The 26,591-nt window shown below is 41.4% G+C and overlaps 2 protein-coding genes across 2 annotated transcripts in view; one reads left to right on the top strand and one right to left on the bottom strand.

Annotated features, from left to right (window-relative positions):
• Nucleotides 1-16,169, bottom strand: part of fbxl7 (F-box and leucine-rich repeat protein 7) — a gene marked incomplete at its 3' end in the record, with an annotated part of 34,881 nt that extends 18,712 nt beyond the window's left edge. The window contains exons 1-2 of the mRNA XM_080542771.1: nt 16,121-16,169; nt 9,637-9,726 (exon numbers count right to left, since the gene is read on the bottom strand). Of these exons, the coding sequence (XP_080398897.1) occupies nt 9,637-9,726; nt 16,121-16,157 (127 nt within the window). The 5' untranslated portion in view covers nt 16,158-16,169. The remainder of the gene's footprint in view (nt 1-9,636; nt 9,727-16,120) is intronic.
• A 7,018-nt stretch (nt 16,170-23,187) lies between these two features.
• cUnh7orf25 (chromosome Un C7orf25 homolog) lies at nt 23,188-26,207 on the top strand. Its single transcript, XM_080542882.1, has 2 exons — nt 23,188-23,274; nt 24,419-26,207. The coding sequence occupies exon 2, from the start codon at nt 24,435-24,437 to the stop codon at nt 25,731-25,733; it is 1,299 nt and encodes a 432-aa protein (XP_080399008.1). The 5' UTR covers nt 23,188-23,274; nt 24,419-24,434; the 3' UTR covers nt 25,734-26,207.
• Nucleotides 26,208-26,591: the final 384 nt, after the last annotated feature.

The following is a 26,591-nucleotide window of genomic DNA, read 5'->3' as shown; positions in this document are numbered from 1 at the left end:
GATGCAAACTTTGCAGAGAGAGGTAGAGCGACACGAGTGAGAGTCAGAAGAGGAGGAGGACGATGACGACGAGCAAGAGCAAGAGCAAGAGCAAGAGCAAGAGCAAGAGCAAGAGGACAACCAAAAGTACGACCTAGGAGAGCAAAAAGGCGGCAACGGGGAAGGAATGTCATTGGCCAGCGTGACATTGTTGAGGTTCCTGGCCAGTAGGGTTGGACGGTTTTTACGGTTACAGTTTTTCTCTATTGCTTTAACACATTTTCTCAAAGCATAGCTCATTTTCTCACACACAAAACCCTAAACTCCACAAATCTCTTGCAAAAGCTAACACTGCATTCAAAATAATGTTATCTTCTCAAAATGAAATGTTGTCGTCAAATGACACACACATACCATCACATGAATAGACACTTGTAACAACCAACTTGTAACACCACAATGGAAAACACTATGATCAGCGGAAAACAGTACTATGATAAGATTATCAGTAGGCCTTTTGCATTTTCAGTGTTACAGTACTTTAATGTACTGTAGCCTGTTATAAACTGTTACTCAAATACTCAAATATAAAACACACAAATACAAGAATAGAATGTTTTTTTTAATTCTGAAATACTGTACACATCTCAGCAATGACAGTTGGATTTGTAAAGTGTTCTTCATACAGACCAAACAATAGAAAAAAGAACATATCACTGCAGGCATTATCCTGGTTGGGCAGACTCCTGGTGCTGTGTTCTCGAAGCTGTCAAATCGTGACGTTAGAATTATAAGGTTCTATCTCCATTTTTGTCAAAATTTAGTTTTTTACATAATCTGATCCATTAGGTGTTTATTAATGCCTGTGTGGTGTTATTTTTAAAATGTTGACATTTTTTAGTTAGTAGTTAATAAAATACAAAGGTTCCATCTCACAAAACATAATGGAATGTAAAAACTTTGACGCTCAATATCTCTGAACTACACTAGACAGAGATAGAACCTTATAATTCTAACGTCCCGAAATAAGGAATCTCCGCTTTGTCTCTTTGAAGTTGCCCGCTGCGCTGCTGGTGTGAATATGATTTGCTGGTTGAATTTCCTTTATCTATGGATGTGTCTTAAATGCAAAATAATGTATTGAAAAGAAATCGTATTGCAGCAACCACTTATATTTGTGAAACTATGAAGTAGCCTAATTGTGTTGCGACTGTGCTTCCAGTGTTTTCACAGTGTTTTCGACATTAATGTATTGTAGTAGTATAGTATAGCCTATAGGGCTCCATTATTTAAAATTGGCGGCTCAACTTCCTTTACAACATCAGAAGGATATGTCCATTCCTCACCAGAGAAGCAGCACAACTCTTGACCCAGTCACTGGTCATCTCCCGCCTTGACTACTGCAACGAACTCCTGGCCGGGCTCCCCGCCTCCACCATCAGACCTCTGCAGCTCATCCAGAATGCTGCTGCCTGTCTGGTGTTCAACCTCCCTAAATGTTCTCATGTTACCCCCCTCCTTCGCACCCTGCACTGGCTCCCGATAGCAGCTCGCTTCAGATTCAAGACCCTGGTGCTTGCCTACCAGGCAGCAAAAGGGACAGCCCCTGCCTACCTGCAGGCAATGGTCACCCCTCAAACTTCAGCCCGTTCACTCTCCTCCACCTCTGCTGGCCCACTGGCCCCACCACCTCTATGCCAACGCGGCAGTCACGCTGCCCGGTCACATCTCTTCACTACACTCGCTCCCCGCTGGTGGAATGAGCTTCCCACGGCTGTCAGAACTGCAGAGTCAATCCCCATCTTCCGCCGGACACTGAAGACCTATCTCTTCAGGTTACACCTTGACTGCTCCTCCTGAGACATCTACTACCCCCCAGCATTGTGTCTCCTGAGACACCTGCTCCCCCATATACTGGGTCTCCTAAGATTTCTACTTCCCCCCTTGTCCAAACAGTATCTATTAAACATTTTTTTAATCTTTCTTTCTTCTTCTATCATGACTGACTATCACGCCAATGGCCCCATTTCCCCCAAAGTAACTCTCTAATTCCAACTCCGTCTATGAGATGATAACTGTGGGCTCTTGAAACCTAGTGGGTCTAGTGGGCGAGCCTTCCCCCATGACACTTTCACCAGAACCTAGATCCAGAACACAGAGTCAGAGTTCAGACTACACATCTAACCATTGCATTGCTAACCTGTGAACCTAAATTAACTGCTCTGAATGTTTTGTTTCACAGGCAGCAACATCATGTCCAGGGGGCAGTCGTAATATAAAAACATGCAAGATATCTCCCTCCAAAAATAACGTGGTTTCTTTCTTCTGGTTCTTCTTCTTGTTATGAAAGGCATATAACATAATGTCTAATAAAGTGAGGTCTATTGCAACAGGAATCTAACCAGAACTCTCTGGGTAATTTTCCACACTACACAGATTCCAAAGTACCCTCCTCACTCTCTGTTATAAATCATGGCTTTGAAGGGGTGGAGAGCCTAAGATGAATCGCATCTAACACCAGCGTTGAACCTCTGCAGGGCTACATGGAATGCATTAAACAAACACACTACAGTACTTTCTCCCCTTAATATCGACACTTATTGCCTCATGTCTGTGGTCTGTTCCAAAAAACATATTCAGAAGCTAGAGCTGCATACCTCCCACGTCATGTGACGGTTTTGCAGAAAATAACGAAGGGCTGTACGTTTCCAGTTACTGTGCTGGCCACCAATTGCTGCATCAAGGGTCTGTAGGTGCCCATTTAATTGACTCCCTTTTGGTAAGGTAGCGAGCGATTGGGGAGATATCCCTATAAATTGTAATTCTGTGAACTTGATTTCACTTTCAGTTCTGAACGCCCTCTCTAGACCAGTGTTTCTCAACCTTTTTTCAGTTATATCCTTGAAAGGTATGCAAAATCTCAAAGCACCCCAGTCTAAAATGTCTTAAAAAAACATACGTACTCTGCATCCCTCTGCATCCCACACACTCACACGCACTCACACACCATTAATGGTTATTGACTGAAGGGCGGGGGGGGGGGGGGTAAATGTGACTTACCATCAATAGGAAACCTGCGCCTGGGACGATGCACACAACTGTCCTATTCTGGCAGGGATGGATGAGAGGCAGACATGGAGCTCCTGGTCCACAGTCCTCAGTCGCTCCCTGTACTTGTTCTTGATGTAAGTTAGGCTGGAAAAGCTCAGTTTATACAAATGCGTTGTAGAGAAGGGTAACTCCTCCAATGGTATTCAAAACCTGTCCAAAGCCATGTCTTTAAATGTCATTTTTGATGTGCGATCTTCCCTGATCTCTGCCAGATGCTCAGTGGCATTTTTCTTTTGCTTTCTAGTGCACATGAACTCAGCAGGTCACGGACCAAGTCAAACTGTGCAAAAGACTCAAATGAAAAATAGTGACTAAATCTCTCCTCAAGAATTTTCAGATGCTGAGAGATAAGGTCAGAAAGTGTGCTGCTGTTTGAATGTTCACTGTAAAAGTGAAAGAAAAAATCTCAAGCCTGTCCTGTTCCACAAAGGAGCGCCAGAGTGTGAGCTAAGCTTCGATCTGAATTTGTCAGACGAGGTTAATGTGCTTACGTGCAAGTCAAAGATGACGTTCAAGTACTTTTTTTATAAATGAGGCCCCAGTGCCTGAAAGTCCTACTCAGGTTTTTAGTCTATCTATTAGAATGTTGTGGTAAGCTACAATAAGCCTGCTCATTTTCATTCATTCACTAATTTCACTAATATTCACTAATATTTTATTAGCCTATTAGTATTAGGCTATTATTTGATTGGTATCTGCAGATATTGCTCATAGATTATCGGTGATCGGTATCGGTGGCAAAAAAACTTGTCGGGGCATCACTAATCGGTATTCACTTAGGATTAGAGGTGGATAGTAATTACTACAAGGAGCAAAGTTAAATCTGGCACAATTCTGATCACTTGTTTGCAAACGAAAACAATGATTGGACATACCCTTGTAACATGACATTAACTAAAACAATAATAACACACTCACTAAACATTTTATTAGGAGCAATATACTAATACTGGGTAGGGCCTCACTTCGCTCTCAAAACAGCCTCAATTCTTCATGACATTGATTCTGCAAAATGTTGGAAACATTCCTTTGAGATTCTGGTCCATGATGACATGATTGCATCACGCAATCCATGCAGATGTTCAGGTGCACTTTCAAGCTGTGAATCTCCCGTTCTACCACATCCCAAAGGTGTTCTATTAGATTCAGATCTGCTGATTGGGAAGGCCACTGAAGAACACTGAACTCACTGTCATGTTCATGAAACCAGTTTGAGACAACTTTTGCTTTATAACATGGTGCATTATCATGCTGGATGTAGCCATTAGATGATGGGTACATTGTGGCCATGAAGAGATACACATGGTCAGCAACAATACTCAAATTGGCTGTGGCATTCAAGCAATGATTGTTTGGTATTAACAGGCCCAAAGTATGCCAAGAAAACATTCCCGACACCAATACACCATCTGAATGAATGAGAAGACATAATAACATATCCTAATAAAGTGTTCAGTTCGGCTTGCATTCAAATCACATTCTCAAAAAAAGCTAATAGACAATCTTCCTTTGTTAAGATGTTGGATGACAAAATATGATAGGATGTCTTGTCACTGAAGATGAGGGTTTATTGTATGTACACATCCAGTAGATCAAAGATTGTTATATTATCATTGTTATGTCTAAACTCAAATAATCTTCATCCAAAATGTATCTAGACTAATTGGCCCACAAAAGAAGTCCCTAAAAGTAGAGAAATATATTAAACGACAGAAAATCTTTTTAATTTACCAACTGTTGAGACAGACTGCACAAGGGTGCATTACAGAGCTTACAGGGCTTGAGCCAGGCCCTGGGGTGTAGAGGGAGATGGAGGGCTTGGTCCATCAACCTCCCCTGCATCAATTCATCACCCTAACCCAACCCCAATATGCCACCCCATCCCCACGCACCCCCCACGGTATGGTAGCATGTTGGTCTCTCCCTGTGAACTGTGGCTAACCCCAGTCTCTGTTGCAGTAGTCCAGTTCCAGACAGATCAAATTTCTTAGGCAGAGAGCTCTTTTTTCTTTGGAGCTGAGAAGACCAGCAACAAATAAGCCAGTGTTTGTCCTCACACTCTGTGTGTGTAGGTGTGTGTGTGTGTGTGTGTGTGTGTGTGTGTGTGTGTGTGTGTGTGTGTGTGTGTGTGTGTGTGTGTGTGGTGTTAGTGCGTGTGCGTGTGCGTGTGTGTGTGTGTGTGTGTGTGTGTGTGTATATATATAGCTTCTAGTGTGCCAGTGTGTGGAGTTCAAACTGAGTTGGTTATGGTTGGTTTACACATTGGCATGGTCCCACAGTCTTTCTTAAAATAATTTAAGAAGTATAATATATTACAGATTACATCATATATATTATAAAGGCTGTGTCCGGGATGTTGTGTGGGATGGACTCAGATTATTATTTTTTAAAGTTGATATGACTAATGATAATTGACTAGTCATTTCCCTTTACTCCTTTAAATGTACTGTAGTTTGGAATCCTAAATACTCAGACATAGGCTGTACACATCCTGTGCACTTTTATAAAAAGGTCATTATCAAGTACATGCAGTAAGCAGTGATTAGAATAACGTTCAGGAATAATGTTTTCTATACGAAAATGACTGTTGGTCAATGAGAACATGGTACTGACTTTCTACAGATTATAGCAATCAGGGCCGGTCCTAGGCATAGGCGAACTAGGCGGTCGCCTAGGGCGCCAAATGCCTGGAGGGCGCCAAATGGCCCCCCCCCCAAAAAATACATTTAAATAATTGTGTCTCTATGAATTTCATGTCTCTATGAAAACATGTCTCAGTCTACTGTCTACTTTTGTCTTGAAATCATTGTTTCATCCATCCAATATGTTGCATCCATATTTTTACTGTTGAATGTGTGGGTGGTGATGAGGCAGTACTGGTGGCTTAATGTGGTGGTGGGGGTGGCGCCCCTAAAATTTTGGGGGAGGGGGGGGCATCAAATCATACTCTCGCCTAGGGCACCTAAATGCCTAGGGCCGGCCCTGATAGCAATTGTCATGCAATCCTTGTGCATGCTCGAAGTGAGTCAGCACACACTCCTCTAATGTCCTCCACTCACTGCCAGGCATTCCTCCATACTGGGGTACTTAAAACTTCAAAGCACCTCATACCCTACAGTGGGTCTGCAAGGAAGAAACTACGGGATGTAATCAAAAGTTACACTGTGGGAACACGGATAATAAAGAAGATTTTTTTTGGGGCATTATATAGAGATACATGATAAGTATGGTGAAGAATGGTGAACCCAACCTGAAAACAAAAACCATTGAATTCAAGTTGAGAATCTCTTTGACCCCCATAGTGATTGTTTGATTTCAAATCCAAATTGTTGGAGAGTACAGAGCTAAAAGGAGATGAATTACCGGTACTCCCTCTTTCCAATAATTATGGAAACGGTATGCATACAGTGTTTACACTGATATCACAATTACTTTGCGTCCTCACAATCCATGATCCACTATCCATGTTGAGGGTCTCAAAGCACGTTCAAAATGTTTCCCTTTCTTGTAACACCACCAAAACCAAACAACAATTCAAATAACTAAATGACACAATGTCTTTGTTCCCTAAGAACCTCTCCTAACAACTGAACTAAAGAGCCTGACTCATTGTTTGGTAATGGGATGGGATGGGTCATAGCTCCCGCATAAGGCTTCCCAGGTTCATCATTAACTAAGTGTGTTTTTGTTTACACCAGGGGGATTACACTGGAAAACATATGTTCCTTTAAAGATGTGGAGAGCATGGAGGTAATGATTACTGTACTTACAACAGGGGTAGCAAATCCAACACAGCTCAGTGCAACTGATAAAATCAATCCAAAATTGCTTTGCTTTGTGTTTTTTTCTCTCTTTTCTTGAAGGCTGAAAAACAAACGAGTCACATGGACCCTAACCCAAGAACATACACACTCACTTAGACAAAAGTTCATGAGGCAAATTCCATCCCCTAGAGCACAAACATGGACTTTTGCGCACAAACGCATGCACGCACGCACACACACACACACACACAGGCCATCCTTGTCTTATTATCAGAATGTTTTAAGTTTAGTGTATTTGCAGCTTTGAAAACTATTATATTTGTTGAATGCATTAGCCATTTTCTGTCCTGTCCTTCTCAACAACGCTGTTCCAAAAACACTTTCAAGTGATTGAGTGGAAATTACAAGAACAATACAATGCTGCTTAATAATTCCACAACTGCATATGAGCATAGCTCGTTGTGTCCAAATACTCCTAATGGCTTTAAAAGGCCACGTGGCTACTATCTTTCCAAGGTCAAGAGTCACAGAAGCTGAGATTGATTCCTTAGATGTAAATTGCAAAATGTTATACTCTTTCTAAACAGAAATATGTGAAGAATGTGAATGAGATCATAACCCGGGGCTTTATAACGGACAACGAGTGCAGAAGTCTGGAGTAAGGTTTTCCTCAGTGATGAGAAAAAAAGTGGACTGACCACTAGCCACTGTCTAGAGAGTGTGCGTAAGCATGGTCAAGTTGTGGTGTTTCCTGGAATACTGTACAGTAGTGCATGCTCCAAGTTGACACTTAAGGGGAGGGAAAGATTATGTTATGAAGAAAACCATTATATGATTTAAAAGATTAGGATAGATATCAAATGTTATCAAACAAAATCAAGCACAGATTCAACTACTATTTATTTCAACTCAGGTCAGAAGGGTGCATGCGCACACACGCACGCACGCACGCACGCACGCACGCACGCACGGGGCACAGCCTTCACAGTTTATCACTACGGAAACCGTAGTAGGAGAGGCCCGATGCTAGGAACAATGTTATCTCACAACCCAGTAACCAAGACTCGACTGGTGGCAAATGATACACTAGCCAAATAGAGTATGTTACGTAGCCAGTCATGTCAATATTATATTGCAACATTATCAACAGATATAAATAAGCATTTCCACTGTAAGGCAAATCCATTCATTTCTCCATGATATTTATACTACCTCCACTACAGGTGTCACGTCACTGCTAACACACACACACGCGCACACCTTTTCACACTTTGAAACCTTTTCACTCTTCAACATGAGTGTGTGCACTGGCAATAAACTCCAGAAAAGAATGTAAGACTCAATTAATATATTTGTTCAAAAGTCACAAAACAAAATGATGTAAGTGTGTCTGATCTCTGTCTTAAGGGCTCTGCACACAGCGTGCGATTTCTGTTGCGCGTCAACGTTCCATTTTGAAGTTTGAATGGAAGTCTATGAGAACATACAACAGAAATGGCATCGCACGCTGTGTGCATTGGGATGCGATGTTTTACGATGTTCTCATAGACTTCCATTCAAACTTCAAAATGGAACGTTGACGCGCAACAGAAATCGCACGCTGTGTGCAGAGCCCTTTAAGGCCAATGCACACGGCATGCGATTTTGTCGCACGACAACATTCGATTCTCAATTCACACCAATGAATGAATGAATGTGAATGGAGAATCGAATGTTGTCGTGCGACAATATCGCATCGCACGCCGTGTGCATTGTCTCATTGAGATGCATTCAAAACAATGGAACTGAATTCGGCGGTGCGACAACATCGCATGCCGTGTGCATTGGGCTTTACACTCCCACAGAAATTCCTTAACTCAATGTCTGCAGTGGCACTTGATACGTGAAAGGGTGATTGGGTGAACAGTCCAATCTATTCCAACTCTCTGGCATACAGTATAAATGCAAATCCAATCCATTTAATATGTTTCATTGTTTACTACATTGCTAGTAGTTCTGCTGGCGCTCTGCAAAAGCAGCCATTTTGGGGTATGAAATGGAGATGACACCACAGACCAGCCGACTGCTAAAAGAGTGCACTTTTTAAAACAGGGCCCTCTGGCCTCGCTGCACTATTGTTATGATAGAGAAGACAGCCCTCCCTGCTATTATTTTGTAGGCGGTAAGTCCAAGAAGACAAATTATGGCGTGTATGTGTGTGTTTGTGTGTGTGTGTGTGTGTGTGTGTGTCACATTTTTGTAACTGAGTGGTTACAGTATGTTAGTACCCAAACGAGATATACGTATTCAACTAAACAACCATGAACATGAAGACTAGCCAAGATGGTGGTCACCTGCCATGAGATGCATGTGGCTCCTCCCGAAACCTCCAGCTATAACAGCACTCAATTGTGAGCTCACGAGGACACCTCTAATCTTCGGAAACAGTTCTCCTCCCTCCCCCCTCCCAGAGACACATTCTGTCAGGCAGCACCACAATTTTGGAGTCAGCCTTCTTCCTCTTCCTCTCTTAACTGGGGCCAGGCTTTTTACGAACCCAAGGATAAGGAAAACTCCACACACACACACACGGACACGGACACAGACACACACACACTCACGGACATACACACACACACTCATGGACATACACACATACTCACGGACATACACACACACACACACACAGACACACGTATCTCAGAAAATCTCTTGGTTTCTTCCAAAAATAGTCTGAACAAAAGGGAGACTGGGAAAGAATTCAACAGCCAAGAGTCATTTAATGAGGTCCAGATGCCCTTACCTTCGCTGGGAGCCACATTCTTGGGAGCTTTGGTGGACGTCTGGTCCGTGCTTGAACTCAGGTCGGAGGAAATGCTGGAGCTGCCTTTACCTAAAGAACAGAAAACACATCAGGACAAATCAGGACACACAACTGGTGTCATGTGAAATCTAGCTAGTGCTTTTCAATGTGAAAAGGTATTGGGTAAAATATACTAACATCGCCGTGAGCGCCAATGATCACACAATACTAGTCTCTGTAATCTTTTCAATCTCAAAAAGTGAGATTTCAATATAAATCTACAGTTCCCTGTTAATTAACAAGACAGCTAATATGTTTTTCTTCTTTTGGCTCTACACTCCAATTACTAAAGAAAAGAGCTTTCATTTGATGGTATTTGTGTACATATTGGTTTCCCCATTCTGAAATTCCAACACTTTTTATGCATAGTCCTACTATTTCAAGGTACACAAAAGTGATGGGACAAAAAGGGGACAATTACAGGTGTTTCTGGTTCGTTAGATGTGTTCCGTCACATCATGAGGACAAAAGAGACATCAATGAAAGTTAGGGAAGCCATTACGAGGCTGAAATATCTGAAACATAGCCCAAACCATAAACCTACAGTACCAAAATCAACAGTTTGGAACATCATTAAAAGGAAAGAAAGCACTGTTGAGTTCAGGAATTGCAAACAGCTTGGTGGGCCAAGGAAGACTCACCATGACCGAGGAATGCTCACCATGATTAAGAAGAACCCCAAAACAACTGTCCCACTGAGCAGGAACATTCTCCAGGAGGTAGGTGTGAATGTGTCAAGAGAATACCATCCACAGAAGACCAGTAAAACTACAAAGCTACACTGCAAGGTGCTAACCACTAGTTAGCCACAAAACAGGATGGCCAGGTTACAGTTTGCTAAGTACCTTAACGAGCCTGCAGAGTTTTAGAAAAACGTCTTGTGGACAGATGAGACAAAGATTAACATGTACCAGAGTGAGGGTAAGAGTAAAGTGTGGAGAAAAAAAGGAACTCCCCAGCACCTGTGAAATATGATATGATGGAGGGGTTGTTGGTTTGGACATGTAGGCTATTGCTTCCACTAGAACTGGCTCACCTGTCTTCATTGATGATGTAGTTAGAAGAAAAAATGCTTCACTGTCCCAATCCTTATGCAGTGCACTGTATAACATAACATATTATTATTTGAAAACTTAGCCTACATAGCGTTTTATAATTACATTCACAACTCAAAGGTGATTTCTCACTCTCTCTCTCTCTCTCTCTCTCTCTCTCTCTCTCTCTCTCTCTCTCTCTCTCTCTCTCTCTCTCTCTCTCTCTCTCTCTCTCTCTCTCTCTCTCTCTCTCTCTCTCTCTCTCGACATGTCACCATAAAAGGTCAAACGAATATTATCCAACATAATGAAACATAATGATTAATTCTGGTTTCCATTAGAAACAAGAGCATTGGCAGGGACCTTGAAATCATGTTTGTAGAGTGAATTCTATCCCAACTTCATTTAACTTTGAATCAAAGGTAGCATGGCAGTCAGCCCATGTGCATGATACTGATCCACAACACAGCTTCCTGTCTCATCATCATCATCATCATCATCATCTCTCATGTGTCATGACATCATCCTAATTGTTTATTGTCTATTGTCTCTCTCAGCTATGCGTAGGAGGAGGGGATTATTATCAAAACACACACATAGAAATGTATAAATCTGACAATCCTGGAATACCTATAGCATGTCAGTGATAATACCATGGGCTTCCTAACAGTTAAAGTTGATATTGGGACAATCTGATCCTGATCCACTACCTGGGGGTAGTGGTGGTCTAGTGGATAGTGAGTTGGACTTGTGATCAGAAGGTTGTGAGTTCAAATCCCGCCTGAAACCACACCACTACTAGTGTGCCCTTGAGTAAGGCACTTAGCCCTCAGTTACTCCAGGGGGAATGTCCCTGTAATTCGTAATTGTAAATCGCTTTGGATTAAAAGCGTCTGCTAAATGGCAAAATTATTAAATTAATTAATTATTAAATTAATTATCTGTGGTGAAGGACACCTTCTATCTCAAGTTATTTTCACCAGTGGAAAGTTTCTGTCATCTATGTGAGCCAGCTTGTAGGACAACTCAAACCATAACCTTATTAAAATAACCGTGCTAGTTTATTGGCTTGCTTATAACAGCGCCAAACAGTCACAATGTAGGAGAGAAGAATAAGGCAGAAACAAACATGAAATAGGAAAAGTTAAGAGGATATTCAAACTACAGTAAGAATATATAAACTGCTGTTCTTTTGTGTTTGACAATATGTATGATGCTAAAAGATAAAATGGGTCTTTACAGTTATATATGATGAATACCTGACTATGCAAAAAAACATCGGTGAGATGATCTATCTGACACATCTGTACATTAGGCGTGACTGGCTGGTTGTCGTGATGACCACATGGCATCTACAGGCTTAAAGAATGTCCATCTAAGCTCATGTTTATCCTACCTTGTTACACAGATAACAACGTTGGTCACCAGAGCTGTCATTTTCACTTTCAACCTGCAATTAATGACAAAAATAGCCACTGCTTTCAAACTTACAATAGGTTTTCTCTGAAACCCTTTGCTGTGTTAGTGGTAGAAATGGGTCATCCTTCTATAATCAAAACGTGTGCATGTGATGCTTCTGTTTGTTCAAAGTGTGCTTGCAGTGAAAATATGTTCTAAACAGATTGCTAAAGTGCAGTCTGGCCAAACATAATATAAGAAAAGACAAACAATCACGCTCCAATGTGAACTTGCTGATCATCAGCATGTGGTACAGCACTAATTACACCTCAATGTCAGCACATCTGTCATAATTCTCACAATATTCATCTCAAACAGATGTCAATGACAAGCACTGGCGGACTCAGGGGGGGGCAGGGGCCCCCACGGTTGAAAAACGTCTGACTTAAGTGCCCTTTTGAGTGTCAAAAATGCCCCTTTGAGTGGCGAAAATGAGAGGACGTGCCCTATTGGTGCCCCTCCAATGGTCTAAACTTGACCATGTGCCCCCACAGTTGAAAAATGTCGCACTAAAGTGCCCTTTTGAGTGGCAAAATTAGAAGATGTGCCCTATTGGCTGCCCTTCCAATGGTCTAAACTTGACCATGTGCACTGATGGGGTCCCATGTTGTGCAGTAGATGCCCTTTTTTTCTTTTCGCCCCTGCCCTTCAAACAGCCTGAGTCCACCACTGCTCCAATGTGAACTTGCTGATCAGCATGTGGTACAGCACTACTTACACCTCAATGTCAGCACATCTGTCTATCTATCACCTGAGAGAAAACAGTATCCATGCAAATAATTCCCACAATATTCATCTCAAACAGACCGTCAATGACAAATGTATAAGGTATAAGCAGGGTCAGGAGTTTCCCCTAACCACATGAATAACGTGGATAACGTATTCATGAACTGCACAAAGCCTGTCAAAGGAGAATTTCTGTCACTCTGTGACAGACAATAAAGCAATCTTGAAGGTGCTAGGGTGCTACCGCTACGGTTAGGGTTAGGGTTAGGGGTTAGACATGCCAGCATGTACCAAGTCGACGTAGCACCTAACCCTAACCCTAGTTTTCCCACATGTACCGTCTTCCCACATGTACCGTAACATATGTACAGTATATAGCCTAATATACTCAGGCAGGTGGTTCCAGAGTCTACAGGCCCTAATAGCAAAGGGACAGTCACCTTTTGTCTTCAGTCTAGACTCCAGAACAGTCTAGAAGGGCCCTGCCTGAGAATGTTAGACTGCGCTGAGGCTTGTAGGGGATTAAAAGATCAGAAATATAGTCTGTGCCAGACCTAGCCAAGCCTTAAAAGTTATTAGCATTGATATGATGACATGCCATACATTTAATTTAGCTGCGTTCACTTTTTGATGTGTCCTCAGTGCTCCTCACATGTGATTCAAACTGATAACCTATTTGAACACCCTCATGACTATGTATTGTTAAGACCACACATCAGAACTTTGCCAAAGTTGGCCTGAGTAGGCTACTGTTATCAAGTGTTTCAGTTAATCTACACCCCAGCCATTGATTTGATTGACTTCTACATGTTTTGGTTTTTTAGGCCATTTCTGCGTTTACACAGTACACAGTTTTACACAGTAGAGATTGACAGGAAGGATGGGTGAGAGAGAGGGGGATGACATGCAGGATATGTCGATGGCAGGAATCAAACCAGAGACCTTGCAATGATATGGTCTTGTGCTACGCCATTTACACGCCCGGCTTAGAAACATTTCTTGATCACAAATATTTAACCATGATATTGTTACTCACCCATTACTAAAATGTATATTAGGTTGTACTGAATGTGTCTCGAGCTGGTATTGTATGTATACCTATTTTTGTTTGATATTTTATGTTTTTGAATAAACACACATTCCTTAACAATAAGTCCGAATTTCATTTAATACATTTTCAATTTCTGATATATTATGAATGGGGCACCATGTATTACATTTCACCATGCCATTAAAATAATGTTTTGAAATTAGTAGGGTATTATTTGGATGTAATGAAGTCCCGACAATTTTTCCTATGCCTATGTCTGCTTTTGAACCATCTATCTCAATTACGTACCATCCTGGCACTCTATTATCATGAATGTCAACATAACTATGTACAAATAACCACTTCTGTGTGGGTAACCTTATATGAGAGGTGATTAATTAAGTTGATTCCCACAGGATGAGTTCTTCCTATAGTTCAGTGGGCTTAAGTGATTGATAGAAGTGTGGGCATTGACTGTATGGTTCAAATACTGATTGTGTACAAATGGAGCCCCTCAATTCTATTCCGATGGGTCTCTTTCTCATGGAAAAATGTGCCAGAGAATTGCCTATTCTCCCATGCAATGAGTGCTGAATATACAATTTGAATATCAGCACAACTCAATATTTCCAAAGCTCTGTAACTAGTAAAGTTGTAGAGTATGTGGGAGACTGAGGTTCAAATCAAGCGCAACATGCATAGATCAAATGTTAGAGGCCATTTAAGTTCCCTTCATCATACTTCAATGAATGTGAGGTTATGTTATATAATAACAATAATGTTATGGTAAAGATACTAATCTGGTACTGTATAGTACACACTCTTACTGCATAATACTGTATACAGTATATATTGTATAGGTTAGCTATTGTACAGTATGATTCTACAGAGAATGCACACATATTCCCATGTCGGCATGGATTCAAATCCGGCCCCTCATGCCCTGTTGACATGCCCCCTCCTCCTTACTTCCTGTGTTTCTCTAACTGTCTCCATCCAATACAAACATACTAGAGTGGGAGTTCTTTTATATCTGGATACCAATATATTCTATCAACGTACGATTTGGTCTATGTGATGAATGTTTGCTTGGGGACAACGATTGCTTAACTAAAATGCACATTTGTCACATGCTAATACAATGTTTCTAAGAATATGTCAGAACAATGGGGTATTAACAGTGGGTATTAATATTAAAACTGACATCTCTGGGACATTGCTGAAGTTGACTGTTTTCCATCATGACGGATACACAAAGATACAGCAAAAAAGCTATGTTAATGCAATGTCAGTTTTTAAAATGTCCATGGGATATAATGAGGCCATTGGGGGAAAAAAGCTGGTGCCAGTCCAGAGCCTTTAACTTCCCTTTTTAAAAATAAAAAAAAGCTGTTGTTTTTGTTTTTCCCCTGCACACAAGTAGAATGAGAATGCTTGAGAGGCTACTACTTTTGGCTTAAGATAAGGACCTATCCAGCATCTGGCAACTCTCCCTAAAACAGTAAACACCATCACAGATCACAGAACTGCCAGTTTCTCTCTCACAGTTAAATCCTCTCAGATCATTCCCCTGGTTTGTGGTCATCTTCTTAAATTGTCATTAGACAACAGTGGTATTCCAACCCTTCATAATGGAAATGTAAAGGCTGATTATGTTAATTGAATTAGATTTTTTTTTGATTTTTTTTTTAATGTGGAGAAGGGTTAACCCTAACCCATCCTCAGAAAAGAAGGTTGCTTGAACTGCCTTAATTTCCTTGTAATGATGATGTATTTGTTACCAAGTTCTTAAAACTAAAACAATACTATGTTGTATTATGTTCTATCAATTTTTTTTTCTTTTTTCGCCTGCCTGAACCATAAACAGTAGGCTATAACCAAAAGCCTGCCCGTAGCCATTCAAAAAGTCATTCAAATCCCCCCGTGTCTCACGTCTGTTAACGTGAACAAATATTTTAAGAGTTAAAAGCAGCAAACAATAGCCTATGCCATGAAAACGTTGACAGCATTGTTTTAAGTGTTGCCTGAACTTCATAATGCATGGTAACGGCAAAAGGTATGACGTTGCCACAATTATGGCTGCAAAATGTTAGGCTACTGCCTAAATATAAGCCAAACTTTTGAGGTGGAAAAAAAAGTTTACTGTAAAAATGCTCTGTTCTTTTTGAACACTTACCCTCGCTCCCACTCTGTTTCCCATTGTTCGCACCCATCCTGTGTTATGCATAATCTATTTGCAGAGCTCCGAGGTATCCATAAAATAAAAAAGCAATCCGGCAAGAATGCGTCCCGTCGAAAGAAAAATGCGTGTGGAAAAATTCTCACTGAATCGTTAACGAATGCATAAATCCCAAAATAGTCTGAAATGTATAAACGTGGATTGGTGTGTCACGCATTTATTTAGCCTAATAACCTATGTTGACCAAAAGTTTCGTTATTGTTTTTTTTTTATCACCGAGTGTTGAGAAAATTGAGAACTATTCACTACTACCAGACTCAGAAGCTGTAATATGTACTATATAAAAAACGATACTTATTGCGTCAAGAGCAAAGTATCCACTCCTGCCGAGTATGTAACGGTTACCATGTACAGTAGACATCCATCCAGCGTCTGCGAGAGGCAAGGCTCCCTCTCTCTACCCGAGGTTTGGAGGGCTGGAGTTTTAAAGAGACAGTGGAGTTGGAACAGTCCCAGTTCATTATAAACTCTACTGTAACCATAAAAGTATAGAAAAAGTGGACTTCGTAGGCTTGCAAAGTCTTAATTTGGTAATGGGAAAAAATATTGAAAGATTAAAGTTTAAAGATGATTTAGATGATAGATAAGTGAATCTTATGGTAGCGGATACAATTACAGTCCAGAAGATTCAATGTCAGTAGAGCTGTAATAATGGAGCTCTTATAATATTCTCCTAAATGAACATTCCACCATGTTACAAAAAGCTTCATAATTTAAAAGTGTAATTAATAGGAGAAAGCTGCCCAGCTTTTATCAGGGTTGAACATTTTGAGTTTTTGACACATTATACAGTTTAATTGGTGTGAGTGGCTTGAAAGATGTAAGGATAGCAGTGATCCAAACTTGCATATTTTGGTTTCCATAAACCTCAATGTTAAAATGTAAGTTTTAATAGTTAAAAGGCATAATGAGTTTCAAAAGGTTGAATACAATTAAGTGCCTTACTCAAGGGCACACTAGTGGTGGTATTTGAACTCATGACCTTCTGATCAGTACAACTCCCTATTCCCTAGGCCTCCACTACCCCGAAAAGTACCATGCCATAATTTTTTCAAACCGGACTTGCGTGAACATTGATGACAAGGCTGATTGTAATTCGAGGACTCATTTGAGGCTTGAATCCCAATCGAGAGTTGCTTGGAGAGTTGCTAATCAACGTATGTGGAATACCCCCCTGGGCCTTGTTTTAGTCCCATGTTATAAGCTTGGCTCATTTGATACCCATAAGTATCTGAGTTTCCTAGTAAAGTACCTAGGTTTTGGATTATTTCAAGCCTTGACTCTTGCATTATTGCTTTACTTGGGTACACACCACTCCACACTGTTACACTTTGATCTTACAGTCTAGCAACACACTACAACACTACTTATATTTGGGGGGGGTGTTACCTGTTTCCAAAAAAGGTTGGAAGGGCAGGCAGAAGACTTACCTAGATTGATCGCACGTTATCAAAAGCAGATTGTGAGGTCTATGGTCTACGGTCAGCTCAAAATGTTTAACTGAAATTGGAACTTGCCAATTTACAGGAAGTTCATGGTGGCCATTAAATTGTTTAGCAACCAGTTGTAGATTAAGAAGAAATTTATTTTATGAATTGAATTATGCAAATGTTCAGAAACATTGACTCACAGCCATTGTTAGACATGCAATAAAATTAAATCTTTGCCACCCAGTCCCTCTTTTTGATCATTATGAGCCCTTTTTGGATGGCAATCACTGAGTTGCATCATGTAAATAATACAGGAAACAGCTGATGTTTTTTCTTGTGCTATAGGGCTGTCTCTCCCACTTGGGCGTCTACTGTATGTGTAACCTGATAGAGGAGCGAAACAAGGTAATGGCTCACCAGATCGAAAACCTGAATTATGTCTCTTGCACATGTGTGTTTATAATGTAGGTTTTGTAAGTTGCTGTGGACCATGCTCAAACAAAAAAGGAAAGGAGAGATGAAGCCCAAGCGCTTGCAGGGGTCAGACACTTCACACTAATGTCAATTAATGGGGAAGTTACATAAAGTCTACACGCCCCCTGCAGTGGCTTGTCACGCATGAAGACATAAAAATACTAATTAGCACAACGCTCTCTATTTGGGACCCAACAAAACATTGAATGGTGTCTTTGTTCTGAATCAGCCAACGGATGTTTTCCCTTTGAGAGAAATAGCTTTAAACCCCTTCCGTATTAATGGGCTTGGGCAGTTGTAGTGCAAAGATAGAGGATCCAGAGGGTTAGCTCAGCATCTGTTTCCATCCGTAGTCGTTATGAGCTACATAAGATACCATAACTGTACATATTTCATAACTGTATATACTGTATATAGGCCCTACCTCGAAACCACCGTACCGTGCCATACTGTATCTATCACTATCATTGTCATGTTTTGTTTTTTTTAAGTTATTTTTTCTGAGTGGGGCAGTCCCACTCATAGTTCTCATTTTATTGACAGATACAGTAGAGATTTTTTTTTAGACAGGAAGGATGGGTGAGAGAGAGGAGGGATGACAAGCAGGTTATGTCCCCGGCCGGAATCGAACCGGGGACCCTGCAGTTACATGGTCAACGCTTAACCCACTACGCCACCTAAGTGCCCCATTGTCATGTTTTTTATATTATATTCTTGTATTACTATTTGTACTTCTGTACTCTGGAGATCTTTCCATAGTCTAAATATACAGGTATGTCCATACACTGTCAGGCAGACTAGTAATAACTGTTAAATGTGCAGAATAGTAATAACATAAAAATGGGCACATCTGTGCTAATAGATGTAGCATTAGTTTTGATGTCAACGCAGTTATGTGTAACAATTGATCTGCCAAGCAAAGTGTGCCACATCATTGAAGGTCACCCTCTATGCCGTCAGATGATCTGCGAAGCAAATTGCCTGATTTCCAACATCGAAGCCAAATGGCCTGCCTCTGTCCATGACTCACACATTTTTCGAGCATCATCAATGGCACAGAGGTTTGCACAAGGCAAGAGAATGTTATTACTATCCAAGTTTCACTGAATGTATTTGAAGCTGAAGAATGTCATGTATATGTAACTAATATTTCTATTCTATAGGGCAGTTTAATGGAATTCTGCTTGGGGACAGAGGCTATCCCTGTATCCCTGCCACACTTGCTGACACCCCTACCCAGAACCAAAAACCCAAGCAGAGATGGCCTTCAACCATGCCCACAACAAAACCAGGGCAAGAATTGAGATGTGCTTTGGGCAACCGAAGTCTAGTTTTCAGTGCCTGAAAAGCCTCAGGGTTACTCCCGCCAGGGCCTGTGACATCCTGCGCAGTCTTGCACAACATTGCCACCATACGCCGTGAGAGACTTCCCCCAATGTTGCCGGAGGAGCAATGGGAAGACACACTAGGCTTTGAACCCATAGATGGAAGAACTGTGCGGAACCATTATAAAGACAGCTATTTCAGTTAATCTCTGTTTTATTAATGGTCACCTTTGATTCTCCAGTAACTGGATTTCCAGCCGGAGCTTCTTTTTCTGCAATTCTTGAATGGCTATCTCTCCTTCCTCTCTTTTTATTCTAACAGATCGATATTTGCTATAAAGGGAACAGACATCCTGTGAAAGAGTAGCAGACTATCTAGATGTAATAGCAATATGAGTAGTTACTTACTTCCACCCAGTCTTAGATAGTAACATTCACAAGTTACAAACTGGATGTGTTAAGCTACTCATATACTGTATATCATGCATAGCCTATAGTGATCTGTAGATAGTAGAAGTGGAGAGTGAGAGAGATATATCTGACACATACATTTTTTCATAGGGGGTGTCATGACTTCACTCTAGACACAGGGTTTAGGGAGCTCTATCTAGCTGAAGTTGTAGGATTATAGCAGACCTGGGCATTGTCCGGCCCCCGGGCCGCATCCGGCCCTATGGCTGTCCCTGGCCGGCCCTGTGTGAGGTCCCAAAAAAAGAGATTTTTTTTTCATAATAATAGAAATAACATGTAAATAAGTGTAGGCAATGTGTCCAGTACAATTGCATTGCTTTTGTTTTGAAGGCGACAATTTTATTTTCAATTTACGTATGTGCGTGCGTGACTATGTTATGGTGCTTTTCCACTACCGTGCCGTACCCGTGCCGTACCGCGTGAGCCCGGTTTGTTTTGTTTTCTCCACTGCCAACCGAGCTGGGCCGAGCTGTTTTAGTTCTCGTTTCAGAGGGGTAGCGAGAGGTACTTTTTGCCAGGCAGAACGGATTCACACATCAAATATTTTTTCCCCAAAAATATGGTACGGGTAGGATACAAATGCATGCCGTACCGAACCGTACCATACTGGTAAAAATATTTCTGAATAAAAGTCTTGATTTTTTAAATTTCTGAATAAAAGTCGGGATAAAATTTTTTTTAAGAATAAAAGTCTGGATGAAAAAATATTTCAGAATAAAAGTCTGGATAAAAAAATATTTCAGAATAAAAGTCTGGAAATGTTTTTATTTCAGAATAAAAGTCTGGATACAAAAAAAATTCAGAATAAAAGTCTTGAAAAAAAAGTTTCAGAATAAAAGTCTGGATAAATAAATATTTCAGAATAAAAGTCTGGATAAAAAATATTTCAGAATAAAAGTCTGGATAAAAAATATTTCAGAATAAAAGTCTGGATTTTCTTTTATTTCAGAATAAAAGTCTGGATAAAAAAATATTTCAGAATAAAAGTCTTGAAAAAAGTTTCAGTATAAAAGTCTGGATAAAAAAATATTTCAGAATAAAAGTCTGGATAAAAAAATATTTCAGAATAAAAGTCTGGATGAAAAAATATTTCAGAATTAAAGTCTGGATAAAAAAATATTTCAGAATAAAAGTCTTGAAAAAAAAAGTTTCAGTATAAAAGTCTGGATAAAACATTTTTTCAGAATAAAAGTCTGGATAAAAAAATATTTCAGAATAAAAGTCTGGATGAAAAAATATTTCAGAATAAAAGTCTGGATAAAAAAAATATTTCTGAATAAAAGTCTGGATAAAAAAATATTTCTGAAAAAAAGTCTTAACATGTTTTTATTTCAGAATAAAAGTCTGGATAAAAAACTATAGCTGCATTTACTTCCCTGTGTTTAAATGAGTCCTCTTGCTCTTCTATATTTGACCTACTCCACATTTTCATAGCCTTATCGTAACATGTATTCTTACCAGTAGCAGCTAGTCAAAACCATAATATATGATATTATCATTTACTGCTTTTTATAAAGCGATAAAAGTAATATTGAGCAGAATTAAGTTCAGCCTACTGGTCCGGCCCTCCACAATAGTCCCGGTTTCTCATGTGGCCCATTGTGAAAATTAATTGCCCACCCCTGGATTATAGCATAGTAGGCCTACATACATATTCACTGAAAATGTAATGAGTTTTATGTTGTAGGGTAAGCAGTAACATTTACAATAGCAACATTTGTTAATTGATTAATTGTTTCTCTCTCTTCTGAAGTGGGACTGCAACTGTTCTTGGAGAAGCTACGCCTGGCAGCCGAGACGGCTGCTGGCAAAATCCTCCTCCCTGTCTTCTCTGTGTTGCCATGCCAACCTCCATCATGGCTGGGCCCAAGAGGGACAAGAGGCATGGGAAGAGAGGTCCTGTTAAACCAGTGAAGAGGGAGGAGCTATCTATAACTATGCAGAGCTTCCTCAGCTCTGCCAAGGATGACCTCATCCCAGAGGTGGTGAGGTAATTGCTAATTGGTAACACCTCTTAGAGGTCGGGCCAGGGCCAAATGGGAAAAAGGCAGTCTATGGTAATAAGGTCAAGATGGAGGACCAGGAGCTGCTGAAGAGATCAGTGGGCTGGTAGCCCAAGCTGTGGCCAAGTACCTGAGCCTGTGTCGGGAAGCCTTGATGGCATGTCTCACCACCCTTAGCAAGGATGTGTCACAGGAAGGTGAAACTGTCTTTAATTAACAAGTTTGAGGATGCATCAGAGACTTTCAGCCTCCTGAGCTTTGATGGCACCCTCTTCAGTGCCAGGGTAGTTGAGTGAGATGGCGTATAAGAAGTAGGGATGGGACAGAATAATCGATTAATCAATTAATCATTCATGAGGGTCAAAGCTGATTTTAAACATTTGGACGAGTAGGGTTGAGGAGCTCGTGATAGGGGGGGCTATGTATTGCGCTCACTCTTACTTTCATTAGATGTGTCATGTGTGTAGTGTGACAGGGTTTACATATTGTATGTGTGCAGTGGCTTGCAGTGATATTCTCTTAAGCAGTGATATACTCTTATTTGCAGTGGCTTGCAGTGATATTCTCTTAAGCAGTGATATACTCTTAATTGCAGTGGTGTGCTCCTACTCTCAGTGAGGTGCTGTTATTAGCTGAGATATGCTCTTATCCTGATGTGTTTTGCATCCTTTGATGGTGGTGTGTACATTATGTGACCAGTCCTGGGTTCCCCCTGGAAGGCAGCAATTCTTTCCACATTTTGAAGGCAGCAATTCTTTCCACACTTTGACCCCAAGCTCCCTGTTTTAAGTTGTACTTTAAATAAAGATTGTCATATTGGACTTGTACTCCTGGTGGTTGCGTGGTTGTTCTCCAGTACTGTCATTCTGATCCCACATCTAATGTTGGTATATCGGTAGCCTTGGCCGGCTTAAAGCTAATCCAAATAAATACTACAGTATTTTCTGATTTATGGAGTGATAAAAAGAGATATCCAAAATCCCCTGTGTAAAAACTGTTGACTAATGTGTCAACAAGATTAAACAATAATTTTTAACCTGGCTTTATCCAATGTTCAGTTTTCTGTTCTTGAATGCTATGCAAATGAATGCATATTTAATTAGATAAGGCCTAATTTGCATATTTAAACATAACATTTACACTGGACAATAAACTTAGTTTCGACCAACACACCACCGATATCTTTAAAACGGACATTGTAGGAGTTAACTAATTCCAGAAGATGGCAGTCATACAACACCAAGGATGCAAGCTGCCGTTAAACCCAAAAGAAGAAGAAGAGGAAGTAGAGAGCTCAAGAAGAAGAAGAAACAGTCAGTCACAGCTGACCTATCTACCTAGCAACAGGGCTGCTGAACACACCAAACGTTTGACTTGGCGACTTTTTCGTAAGTGATTTGGAATACATGTAGTGTTGCGTATGTCCATGTATTTGAATGGAACATAAATATAATTCCTATTTGACAGTAATGAACAGACAGAACAGCCAAACTTTGGCTAGCGTAGCTAATGTTGCTAGCTAGGCTCGTCTGGCCAATGACCAGTAAACGTCTATAATCGTCATTTCTGTGTACCGGCAAATGTTTCATGTTGGGCCGTTAAACAGAGTGACAACATTTCATATAAATGTCATGAGACAACCAAATGTTCCTTATTGAAGTTGCAGCTACTGTCAATGTTGTTGCGTTGCTATTTATAGTAGCATGACAGTGGTTGTTAAGTTGGCTGTCATTATGAATATCAAACATTCTAATATACAATAAATTAATCAACCTGTTGGGTTAGGAAGCTTGATTCCCCCGTGCCACCAATTGAAAGTGTTCTAGTATTTTTTTTTTTGAACACTTCTTTTTCCTCTTCGGTTAATTTCACAATCACATTCGCTCATAATGTTAAGGTTATGTTCACACAAGTCCTCTTTACATGAACCAAACCCAGTCTATCTAAACCTGATCTGAACTAAACAACTCAGTTATTTTTGTTTTAACACACACTGCCCTTCTGTTGGAATGATCACTCGTTCTCTTGCTGGTCCATTTCAGCAGTGATGATGTGTAGGCTATTACTCACACAGATATTTTCACACTTGGTCACATTCGAGACAATTTTGTGAACTCAGGCAGTCTTTACCAAAATGTTCATGCGATATGTGAATGCTCTAAATTGGGAGGTTGTCTGAGTTGAAATCACTTTAGAGGTCACTTTTGTTTTGGTTTGCTTTTTTGGGTGCAATGTGAACGCAAAGTAGTCACTGTCACTGGAAACCTGGGCTTGCTGGACAATTCATGTGGTCAATGAATGTGCAATTACCCAAGGTGCAAAGCAGTTAATTGGCCTGAGTTCCAATGACAAATGGTGCTGTGCAAGCAAATTAGACTGAGACATTATCACTGCTGAAATGGACCAGTAAGAAAAAAGAATATCAACACATAAACCTTTCTAATTAATCGTGACAGTGTGAACATCCAAATTGGGTTCTAAAATCATGTAGTTTCACTGACATGAGCCTGTCCCCTCTTTTTGTGTCCACAGGAATAATGCGCCAGCGATGGCCACACACTCCATGCTGCAAGAGCGGATTACGGTGGCCCAGGAGCTGCTGGAGCGAGTGGGGCAGCTTTGTGCCCGCCAGACATGTGTCGTGGAGGGTAGGGCCAAGCTCCTCAGCAAGCTGCGTGCTGAGCTCAAGTTCCTGACCAAGGTGAGGGAGGGCAAGGTCCTGATCAAAGAGTCCCACTTGCAGAGCACCAATCTCACCCACCTGAAGGCCATCGTGGAGTCGGCAGAGAGCCTGGAGGAGGTGGTGAGTGTGCTGCATGTCTTCGCTTACGAGGGCCCAGGCGGCGCAAAGCAGACACTCGTGGTGGATGTGGTGGCCAATGGGGGCCACACCTGGGTCAAAGCCATCGGGCGCAAGGCGGAAGCCCTGCACAACATCTGGCAGGGCCGCGGTCAGTATGGGGACAAGAGTGTGGTGCGGCAAGCAGACGACTTCCTCCAGGCCAGCCACCAGCAGCCTGTCCAGTACAGTAACCCTCACATCATCTTCGCTTTCTATAACGGCGTCTCCAGCCCCATGGCTGACCGTCTTCGGGAGATGGGCATCTCTGTGCGCGGGGACATCATTGCAGTGAACTCAGTAGGCGAAGTGGAGGATGAGGATGATGGCGGCAGCTGCGAAGAGGAAGAGCAAGGTGGCGAAAACGAGGCGGCGGATGACGAAGAAAATAACGACAATTCTGATGAAGACGAGGACTCTGATGAAGACGTTATGGACACACGGGTGGACAGGGACACCATCGTGGCTAGTCTGGCCTTCCCGACGGAGGTCAAGGTGGACGTGTGCAAGCGGGCCAATCTGGACATAACTACACTCATCACCTACGTGTCGTCACTCAGCCACGGCTGCTGCCACTTCACTTTCAAGGAGCAGGTGCTGACGGAGCAGGCGGCCCAGGAGCGGCACGAGAAGGTGCTGCCGGGTCTGGAGGAGTTCATGGTGGGCAAGGAGCTCTATGCTTGTCAATCAGCCGTGCAGGACTTCCGTGTCATTCTGGACACCCTGGGCGGTCCCGGTGAGAAGGCCCGCGCCGAGGAGCTATTGGCTCGCCTCCGGGTGGTTCCCGACCAGCCCTCGGAGCGCACCCAGCGCTTGACCACCAGCTCCAAGGTCAACTGCCGCTCGCTCATGATCTTTGGCACCGGAGACTCCCTCAGAGCCGTCACCATGACAGCCAACAGCGGCTTTGTGAGGGCAGCTGCCAATCAGGGTGTTCGGTATAGCGTGTTTATCCACCAACCCAGGGCACTCACTGAAGGCAAGGAGTGGAGGGCCACTCCCATATGAGATGAGAGAGAGTGCTTACGCCACCTAGGAAAAAAGGATGACTAAGGGTTAGGGTTAGGAGAGAGAAAATGTCTGTAAATGGAAATAGGACAGCAGAAGAAAGGAATGGAATGAAGGGCCATGGCTGGACAGTTGATTTTCAAGGGAAAATAGGAGAAGATAAGACAGTTCTGAGATTAAAACCCCAAGTTTGTGGAATATACCACTGAACTAACATGAAAGGGGTGTGGAGGACAGTGAAGGGTGTGTAACTAATGATAAAAATCAAATATATCTGCATTTTATTTTCTCCCAAGCTAATGCATCACTAACATGTACAAGAAAAGTATGTAACAATTCGCCATTGGACCACACTTGGATGAGTACATGATGTAAAAAGCTTCAACGCACACCCATTCCCTGGGTCTTGACGGCTTAGCATTTTTTGCCAATTCATCTGCTTTTGCACAATGTGCTGAAGATTAAAGTGCACTTGTTTTCTGTAATGCAAGTCTGAATTTGATGTGAATAAAACATCTTTAATCTAAAATGAACATGCTCCATATATTGAATGAAGAAATACAGAGGGACAGTGAAGCATTTTCTTCTTCTTTTGGCTCTATACCGTTTTTTTTTACAGTCCCCCCTGTTTTAGGTTACCTAAAAGTAGTAGTATGTTCCGTCGCATAATTTGTGCAGGCATAAAGAGGCTGTCAATATGTCATAATTATGGTGCTGATTAATTTTCATGTAGTGTGGTAATTTTGACGTGTGTACTTTTCGTTCTCAAACTTGTTAGGGATCGGTACGTACAGCTCAGTGACCTTGTGGTTAGAGTGTCTGCCCTGAAATTGGACGGTCGTGAGTTTGATCCCCGGC

The sequence above is a fragment of the Nansenia antarctica genome (assembly GCF_963989245.1).
Source record: "Nansenia antarctica genome assembly, chromosome: 12".
Taxonomy (NCBI): Eukaryota; Metazoa; Chordata; class Actinopteri; order Argentiniformes; family Microstomatidae; genus Nansenia; species Nansenia antarctica.
This window is presented reverse-complemented; position numbering and strand designations above follow the sequence as displayed.